At 37.4% G+C, this 10,083-nt stretch overlaps 2 protein-coding genes across 4 annotated transcripts; one reads left to right on the top strand and one right to left on the bottom strand.

Annotated features, from left to right (window-relative positions):
- Positions 1-3,128: 3,128 nt before the first annotated feature.
- Positions 3,129-3,990, top strand: LOC122078733 (photosystem II core complex proteins psbY, chloroplastic-like). Its single transcript, XM_042644835.1, has one exon. The coding sequence runs from the start codon at positions 3,230-3,232 to the stop codon at positions 3,845-3,847; it is 618 nt and encodes a 205-aa protein (XP_042500769.1). The 5' UTR covers positions 3,129-3,229; the 3' UTR covers positions 3,848-3,990.
- Positions 3,991-5,546: 1,556 nt separating this feature from the next.
- Positions 5,547-9,637, bottom strand: LOC122079218 (uncharacterized mitochondrial protein AtMg00810-like). Of its 3 annotated transcripts, none has more exons than XM_042645488.1 (3): positions 9,448-9,637; positions 9,141-9,345; positions 5,547-7,499 (listed from the first exon to the last, which is right to left on the bottom strand). In XM_042645488.1, the coding sequence occupies exon 3, from the start codon at positions 6,933-6,935 to the stop codon at positions 6,186-6,188; it is 750 nt and encodes a 249-aa protein (XP_042501422.1). In that variant the 5' UTR covers positions 6,936-7,499; positions 9,141-9,345; positions 9,448-9,637; the 3' UTR covers positions 5,547-6,185. The 3 variants fall into 3 exon arrangements, with proteins under 3 accessions (XP_042501422.1, XP_042501424.1, XP_042501423.1); XM_042645490.1 differs by having other exon boundaries at positions 9,141-9,333; XM_042645489.1 differs by having other exon boundaries at positions 9,476-9,637.
- Between the last annotated feature and the right edge of the window lie 446 nt (positions 9,638-10,083).

The following is a 10,083-nucleotide window of genomic DNA, read 5'->3' as shown; positions in this document are numbered from 1 at the left end:
TCTCTCCACAGAGCTTAGGGACCACAAAGTAATCCTATGGTGGATCGAGCTTCTTTCCTTAGGGCTCATTATCCAGGTCGGTTCATAACTATCTGAGCGAGCGCCACATGGCGAGGCGATGATCTAAAGTTTTCAAAGATATATGGAAAACGAGGCATTAATAAAGATTCAGAGAACGAGGCGCTAAGAACCATTGGATCATTGCTTCGCGATGTGACACTTACCCAAGTAACTATGGGGAAGACCTAGGCGGGCACCCCTGAAGAGGAGCCCAATCCAAAGTAACTCCAAACTCTAATATTTTAGACCTTCATGGCATCAACCTCACCTCCCCAGCTCTCTTCAATGATTTGGCTTTGTAACTGTAGCCATACTAATACAAATCCCACTACCGATATTAACAAGAAGAATAGGGAGTTGTCACATGTGAGAATGATGAGGAAGGGGTAATTTAGAGACTTTGAATTACCAAGGAAAAAGCATAGTTGGAAACTTACTTTTCTAAGGGAACCAAAAAAGAAGTTTAAGGTACAGGAGTTTTAGTAAATATGAACAAATTATAAGGGAGTGGTATAAATTTTCATATGTTTTAAAAAAGTTACCGGATGTTGAATCCTTTTATCCGATCAGTTGGTGGTTCGCCACCCATTCTAACAATAAATAAAATAAGGTTATGACATTTTACTTGAAAATATGTCTAATATAATAGTGATTAACCCCTAAAAAACAAGTGTGATCAACATGCCTTTAACATCATTAAAAAAAAGTTGGTTCCACCAATTGGACCAACGGTCTGAACAACAATTGAATCTTAGTCCAATCACCGAGTCCAATGGTCCATGAAAACACTATAAAAATATTAAATTTTAGTAGGTCCTAAGTCAATTAGATGACCTACCAGGTAGATATTGCACGATTGTCATACAAAAGTAACGAGAAAAGTTTCTCATATGTTTTTTTTTTCTTCTTAAAATATTTTTTTTTTCAAAAATGTGTAAGAAATATTGGAGGTTCAGAGAACTCTTCCTCTCAAGAAATTGTAATATTTTCTCAACGGTTCATAATCATCCAACCATGTTATCATCTTAGTCCCCTCCCAAAAACCATTAAAAAAAATCCACCATCATTGATTTTTATTTCAGTATGTGTTGACAAATGTGGAGGAGGAGAAGAGGGCACTACCTCGCTGTGGAATTTAAATCCACTTTTCTCATTAATTATTATTAATTTGTTATTAGTAATGGAATAGACAGGGTTCACAGATGGACCTCGTGTCAAAATATATAGAACCTAAGGGCTTCTTTTTTTCCCCCTTAACAATGGACTAATCTATATAAACAACTGATTTGGTAAATGCTTGGTTAATGTTCTGTACTATCAACATTTCATGCATGAAACCATCATGTGATTTAGAGAATAGATTATTATGCCCAGATTAAAAAAAAAAGGGTGAACTACTTAGATATTATTTACTCTTTTTTTTGGTAAAGCAGATTTTATTTACTCTACTACTTTGTGTTAGGTCTACTGAAATCGATATATATTAATATAAAATACAAATGCTCCAAGGTTTTTTTTTTTTTTTTTTAAGGTGGGGGTTGTATCTTGGGTCAGACAATGACCCAAGCGTTGGGAATTGATGCCAAAGCATTCAATTCCAATTAATTCCATATTAGATGTAAGAAGACTTATAAAGATTTGAGGTATCATCTCTTTAGCAATTAATTTTTAAAGATGAATTCCACCTGAATCCCATCACAAAGAATTTTAAAAGTAAATTAGCTGGGGCCTTTAATTTTACTTTTTTGGGATTGTATGCATGAGACAAAGGGTAATAAAAAAATGTTATTTTCTAAATATATTTGTAGTCCTATCACAAAGAAATTTATTACCAATTAAACTAGATCCTAGTCGAGACCTTTAATTTTGCCTTTTTTGGGATTGCCTCATGGATGCCTCTCCAGATGTATTTATACTATTTTTTAACTTTCTTTTCATTGTCCTTTGTCTTATTTCTAAAAAAATTTAAGTTAGAGATTTTCATAATGATTTGAAAATGACTTATCATTGTATCATTTTCAATAGTTGTTTATTTATAATGCTTTTCGAATACATATGTAAAATGATACGTTTTATTCTCATAAAAAAAAAAGGTGCATTTCAAACCGGGAATGTGATGTACATAGTACTAATAGCCAAAAAAAAAAAAAATTTACAAATTATTTGATACATTGACGGGTTTCAATAAGAAAATCCCTTTTTTAAAACTTGTAATCTATAGTTTTGTTTGTGTTGCGACAGATATGTAGACTTTGAAATCACAAATGCTATTTTAAATTTCATAAATTCATGACCCTTGAGAGATCTGGCCCACAAGTTTGTGAACCCCTAGGCTATGTTTGGTTGCCAAGAAATTTGAAAATATTTGAGGAGAGAGACACATTAATGATCCAATGATTAACTTATGCGTCTTTCAATCTCTTCAAATTCAAATATTTTTTTTCAATTCTTGACAACCAAACATAATCCTAGAGAAAACTTCTAACTTTTCTTATTGTCCATTTCGTAACCAAAGAAATGAAATCATTCACTGCTACATTTGGTTGCCAAAAAATAAAAAATAAATAAATAAATGAAAATATTTGAGAAGAGAGACACATAAATGATCCAAAGATTGACTTATATGTTTTTCGATCTCTTTAAATTAAATTTTTTTTTTCAACTCCTACAACCAATCATAATCCTAGAGAAAACTTCTAGTTCCTCTCTAGAGTTGATACAGGAACTTTTCTTATTGTCCATCCCGTAACCAAATAAATGAAATCATTCACTTCTCTTTTTCACAAATACTCTCTAAAATGAAATATTTTTCAAAATACCCATTAAGATTTCATTTCTTTTGCGTGTCCTATGGCAGAAAATTTTCATATCCAGAATTAAGTTTTAACTCACTCAAACGATCATTTTCAGTGCTATTTATGTAATCTATTTTGTGGTGGGAAAGTGATAAGAAAAGGTGATGTTGGGTCATGGGTGAGGAATATGAGGCTCAAATTACTCCATTCACAATCTCAGGATAAGGGAAGAATCTAAAAGACATAATCCCATTGGATACCTCAATACCCTTTCACAGAGATCTATATTCCCAAACAACTCCTAAAACTCATCCATCTTCTAAACTAGTTTCTTCCCTCTTTTGATCATCTGAGAACATCCCTAGCTAACAAAAATGGCAGCAACAACAGCTTCAATTGCCATGCTCAATACCAAGTGCTTCTTGAGCATTAGCTCACCCAACCATCTCAACCCTTCCAAGCCATCCTTATTCAAACCCATCTCTCTCCTTTCTCTCCACAACCTTCCTAAAGGACTCACCACCTCCAAAGTTACCACTACTGATAACAATCCTAACCTCTCACCTTCACTATCTGCAACTGCCATTGCTGGTGCAATCTTCTCCACCTTGAGTTCTTCTGATCCAGCCATTGCAGCACAACAGATTGCAGAGATTGCTGAGAGTGACAACCGTGGTCTTGCTCTCTTACTACCCATAATTCCTGCAATTGCTTGGGTTCTCTTCAACATCTTACAACCAGCTCTGAACCAAATTAACAAGATGAGAAGTACCAAAGGAATCATTGTAGGACTTGCTCTTGGTGGTGGGTTAGCTGCATCAACCTTCCTTTCCATTCCCAGTGCATCAGCTAGTGAAGTAGCCATGATAGCTGATGCATCAAATGATAACAGGGGATCACTTCTGTTGTTTGTGGTGGGCCCAGCTATCCTTTGGGTTCTCTACAACATTCTTCAACCGGCTCTGAATCAGATCAACAGGATGAGGTCTTAGTAATAGCCTCTAATGGTGGTGGGTGGCCCAAATTTTTTTCTTTTTTGTTCTAGTTTTCTTCTTCTTCTTTGTTTTCCCCAGTATATATAAAATTCTTGTACCTGCTATGAAGTCTCTTATGTATTTGAAGTGTTTGGAGGATCTGTTATGAGTCTTATGACCAATATTTCTATAGATCACCACTCATAAAATATAATAAACTGGAATAATCTGAACCATTGATCATAGCTCTTCTCCAACCCCTCCAGAGCAGGGATTTTGTAATAGGTATTATCCCTGGTTTTATTTAAACAATCAAAATAAAATTTTTTTGGGCAACAGCTAGTTATGCATATGCAGATTGAATCTATGAACCATTCACTGAGTTTGATGTGGTAATTCTAATCGTTGGATTCAATTGAATGGCTTGGATTGATGATACATAAATGGTGGGCCCCACATATTTTCTCTCTTTGAAACTTCCTCTTTGCATACAGGTGTCGTAGCGAACCCTCACCCTTAAAATTTATACTTGATATCAATCATGTATCCTCCCATGTATGAGTTTCTACCCTATCTATTACGGGTAATATTGTGTACCCTCTTGGTGGTGTTAGGCTTTCAACTTATTATTTTTTCACTTTCTAAGCTTTATTTGAGCTGAAACGTTAAGTGAATTGTCCAATTTGCTTGTTTACAAAATTTTAGTTGCATCCGACTATTGCTATGTTACAAAATTTTGTGCCGGTACGAAGACACCGTCTAAATGTGTTCGAATAGGAACCCCACTCCTTTTTCAGATTCAAAAAAAAAAACACTTTTAAATACAATTATAAATAGGAAGGGTTGTCCGAATCAAAATAGCCAGTCTTTTGATCCAAATCACAACAATCTCAGCTTGACTCTAGGCCTGGTTGAGATATTTCAGCCCCAACCTGATCCTCCCAGGCTTGGGGTGGGCTGGGCTGGGCTTGGCCTTGTTTTATTATATATAATATAGGTAAGAGAATGCTACCATATTGGCGTAGGTACACACCAGAGCACAAACCAATGGAAGGACACACAGGAACATCTTCAGCTCCCTACAGGGTAGGGGTAGCATGGTCCTTTTGCAGCTGATGTGTTTAGGCGTTTTTTGCACCAACAGGGTAGCATTCTTTCTCTCGTATAACATATAATTCATTCATGTTTGGGCTGCACAAGATTGGGCTCAAACCAAGACCTTAACCCAAACCCAGCCTAACCCTAGCTGAGCCTAGGATCTCAACCTTGGCCCACCCTATTGGCTGGAAAGCCCCATCCTAGCCCTATCATGGCTCAAGACAGGCTTTGGGCGGGCTTAGGCTCACTAGGCCAAACTTGCACCCCTACTTGTGAAGGTAATAAAGGAAATCCCTACCAACAACAAATGTTACATGAAGAGAAATTCGGAAAATGACATGGTAGTGTGGCACACAAAGGCAAGGAACTACAGGGATTCACTATTACAGTGGAATCCATCGACGAAGGGATTTGTGATCCACCATACAGAGATAAATCCTAGTTACTTGTTCATATCCTTATACTTGTAAAAAATTAATCATGGAATTACAAGCTTTGCAAAAACAAAATGTAAAATTTTAAAGAATTTCAATATTCAAAAAAGAGTTTTCCTCTACCATGGAAAAATACATGCATCTAGGGTCATTATTACTTTGCCCCCTAAATTATACGAAGTTGATAATGTCCTCGCCACTATTCTGACATCCAAATCCTATGCAAGAGATTCTCCATTTACAGCGGGCAAAGGGAAACTGTCTCCTTAAACTTAAGTGATAAAATACAGCAAGAACTAACTAAAATGGAGAATAATGGATCTTAATTGTATTGGAAGAATGCTTTCCAGAATATATATAGAAAAACAGTAAAGAGCCGCTGGGGATCTTATGCTATTAAGCCATACATCCTGGCTAGGGAGATCAGCATAAAGAAAAGTTAGGTAAGTGAATAGGCAATCAACTATACAAGGTATTGACAAAGAGGAAGTTATGGACGGTGGAAAGGTGATTATGGATGGTGGGTCAACCTTGCTGTCAATGAGATAATTGTGGATATGTTACCATAATACCCCCCCCCTCAAGGTGGAGGGGGTTGATAGGGATTCAACCCACCCAACTTGCCAATGAGAGTATGTAACCGACCATGTCCTAAAGGTTTGGTAAAAACATCAGCAAGTTGGCCTGAACTAGAAAGATAAGCTGTTCGGATAATACCACGTTGGATTTTTTTACGAATGAAATGACAGTCAAGTTCAATATGCTTGGTGCGTTCGTAAAAAACCGAGTTGGCAGTGATGTGTAATGCTGCCTGATTGTCAGAGTTAAGAGTGGCCGGAATTGATTTCTGGGTATCCCAAATCAGCAAGTAAATATGTTATCCATTGAATCTCACAAGACGCCTGAGCCATGGCATGGTATTCTGATTCAACAGAAGAACGAGATACTGTGCTTTGCTTCTTAGATTGCCAGGATATCGGACTTGCACCCAGAAGCATACAGTAACCACTAGTAGAGCATCGGGTGATGGGACAACCAGTCCAATCAGAGTCAGAGAAGGCACAAAGCTGGATGGAACTCCGAGCAGATAGGAAGATACCTTGACCAGGGCTTTGTTTAAGATAACGTAACACACGCATAGCAGCATCGAGATGGGGACTTCGTGGGTATTGCATAAATTGACTTAGAACCTGCACCGAGTAACTGAGATCAGGCCTGGTGAAGGTGAGGTACAGAAGACGACCAATGAGTCGAAGGTATGGAGCTGGATCTGACAATAGCTCCCCATCAGGAAAATTAAGTTTAAGATGTTGTTCCATAGGAGAAGGTGAAGGGTGACACCCCATCATGCCCATATCAGTCAGAATATCTAATGCATATTTCCATTGGCTGAGAAAAATACCATTAGCAGACCTAGATACTTCAACACGAAGAAAATATTGAAGTGGACCCAAGTCCTTGATTTGAAATGATTTGGCCAACTGAGCTTGTAAGTATGAAATATCAGCAATAGCGTCACCAATAATGATCAGATCATCAACGTAGGCAAGAACAAATGTAGAGCCAGTGGTCATGTGCTTGATAAAGAGTGAATGATCAACTGGAGACTAAGTATAACCAGCTTGGCTCAATGCATTTGAAAGTTTGGCATACCAATTGCGACTTGCTTGTTTCAAACCATAAAAGGATTTGCGAAGATGACAAACCCGATGATCACTTTTTGTACAATATCCAGGGGCAAGAGTCATATAGACTTCTTCGTTCAATTCTCCATGCAAGAAAGCATTGTTGAAATCAAACTGGTTGAGAGGCCAACCTTTGATAGCGGCGATGGCTAGCCAACAACGAATAGTAGTGAGTTTTGCCACAAGAGCGAATGTCTCATGATAATCTAGGCCCTCCATTTGGGTGAAGCCTTTCGCCACAAGGCAAGCCTTATAGCGATCAACAGTGCCATCGGCACGAAGCTTTCATTTTATAGACCCATTGACAACCAATAGGTTTTTTATTGGATGGTAAGGTAGTAACATTCCAAGTCTAATTGCGCTCCAATGCATCTATCTCAGCAGCCATTGCATCACGCCACTTAGGATCTTTAACTGCGTGGGTAAAAGTAGTGGGCTCTAAAATAGAATCAACTGAGGTGAGAAAAGCAGTGGAGACATTAGAGAGTTGATCATAAGTGATAAAGTGTGAGATAGGGTGAGAAATACCTAAGCGTACATTCTCTCTCTCTCTCTCTCTAAATTGAGTTTGGATCAAGTACTCGTACATTCTCGTACGGCATTTAATTCACACTTGGACTCCACTTAATCTCTCTCCTCTTTTAATTTGTTTTTATTTTCAGTGGACTCCAAGTGTGGATCAAACACCGTATTTTTTCTCGTATGAGGACTTGATCCACATTCCTCTAAATTGGCGCAGGAAATGATTTATAAGTAGTTAGGTTCATGTCGGTGATGAGAGGTGTCTGCCATTAATGAATAAGTAGCATTTTCATAATCTAGGACTTATATATACATGGAATTAACCACCAGTCATAAACCACGTCAACATAAGGTCCAAGTTCTAGGCTACTGAACTTTAAAAAGATCACGAAAGTAAGAGCTTTGATCTTCTCCCCCACTTAAGATCCCATCCATGGAGTATTAGACTATGAGTCAATGGTGCACTAATATATGTGATTCATGGTCAGAATACCCCTAAACAGTGCGATCTCTTGTGGGCCTGGAGGCTCCTCTCCCCACTTGGGGAGTTGATCCAGACTTAAAAAGTACAAACATTGTCTTGGATAACCAAGACTACCAAGAAACACTACTTTGGAAGGCAGACTAAACTGCCCTTGGTAGGCAGTGGTTAGGGAAAGATCAACTCACCATTGGATCGCCAAGCCATTCCCAATTTACATTTTAGTACGACCCTTCTTCTTTCTTGCCCGCCCAATTAATCCTGCTTTTGTATCATCTTCTATAGTGATATATACCATGAGACTAATAAATTGATTCGAGATCTCACTATCAACCTCTTGGCCTATAAAAAATAATCTTTCACGATGAAGTCGATTGATTAAGACAAATATTATTCTTAAATTTTCATTGAAAAAGAGGAAATCAATTATACTAATTGGATGGCTAGGCAGATAATGCGCTAAAGAAACCAAAACCCGCCCTCATAGGCATAAACCCTAACAAGATAGGCTATATTCAACCACTTTGGAAAGTTTTGCCTAGGGGGGAATTAAGAAAGAAGAAGAAGAAAAAAAGCAACTCCCCTACTTCATACCCTCCTTGAGCATATATATATCAACTAGGCAATCACGACCTAAGGGCTAAGAGTGCAATTCTATACTCTTATATATCTAAGCCTTACAGAAGAGATTTTATTCATATCATCATGAAATATTCATGGAATACAAGAACAAATCTCATGGATTCATAAATCGAAATTGAGTTATACAATCGTACATGTCACTGACCAGGCATGTCCATCTAGCCAGGGTGTCAACTAAACTTTTAATCTCCCTTGAATTAAAGTTGAAAATACATGAAATTCCTTCCAAATAACCTCCCTCCCCCCCCCTTTTTTTTTTCTTTAGATGAACAAAAATTAATTTAAGAAAAAACCAGAGTACAATGAATCCATAGGCAGGACAAAAGGGAGACCCCTATGAGAATTGTCCTTAAATCCCTTGTGGGTTGAGAGAGAGAGAGAGAGAGAGTCACTAACCTTGATAGCCAGAAGGGGAAGAGAGAGAGAGAGAGAGAGAGAGAGTCACTAACCTTGATACCCAGAAGGGGAAGAAAGATGGGGTGGAGGAAAAATGATGCAAACCCAGGAGGGAAATTTCTGTTGACAGAAGAAGAGAGAGCACATAACTGCCCAAACGCAAGTAATCTCCATGCGTGTGTTCAATTGTGCTCTCTATCTTCTGTCAACTTAATTACACCTTCATTATCCTCTTCCTCAAGCTTTCTGCAACAAAATCTATCCAAGCCATGAAATTAAAGAAGAAAATATAAGAAGATATTAAATAGAAACAAGAATAGTAAAAACAAATATGAAGGGTTTGGGGAAGAATATATGAACCTAGCTAGCTCAGGAGACAAGAATCAACCTCCACAATCATCTCCTTCAAGAAGCTTTTGTCCTCTGGTGTTACTGTGAGAGAGAGAGAGAGAGGGTGAAAACAAGATAAGATCGATTTCTGGGTTATCATTTGTAGAAGAATGTAGAGACAATAGATCGTGATCAGTCTTAATCAATCCCAAAGAGCAAGACTTTGCAAGGCATGGTTCACTCTGGTGAGATCTTTCTATTACTATCTATAAAAAAAGATTAAAAAAGATGAAACATAGCTCTCTTCCCTTTCTTATCATTTACATCACTTACATTGGCTGTCGCTATTGCATTCGTCTCTTCCTCAATATTATTCTTTTCTTATTACAAAACCCAAACGGCTTATATATTGACTTAATTAGTTTAATATTCTTAATTTTCAAATTTTTTTTTTTTCTGTGTTAGGTAATCAACCGTTGAGAAGAATTAATACCTGATGGATCCTTCTAACCACGAGACCAATATTGGCTGTCCTTGTTTAGTCAAAATCAAAGTCATTGGCTATTATGGGTCAGATAAGAAATCCTATTAAACCAAATCAAACCAAATCAAATCGAACCAATTTTTTTTGTATAAATGTATATATACATGATAAAGTGAACTCAA

This window comes from Macadamia integrifolia, chromosome 5 (genome assembly GCF_013358625.1).
Source record: "Macadamia integrifolia cultivar HAES 741 chromosome 5, SCU_Mint_v3, whole genome shotgun sequence".
Taxonomy (NCBI): domain Eukaryota; kingdom Viridiplantae; phylum Streptophyta; class Magnoliopsida; order Proteales; family Proteaceae; genus Macadamia; species Macadamia integrifolia.
This window is presented reverse-complemented; position numbering and strand designations above follow the sequence as displayed.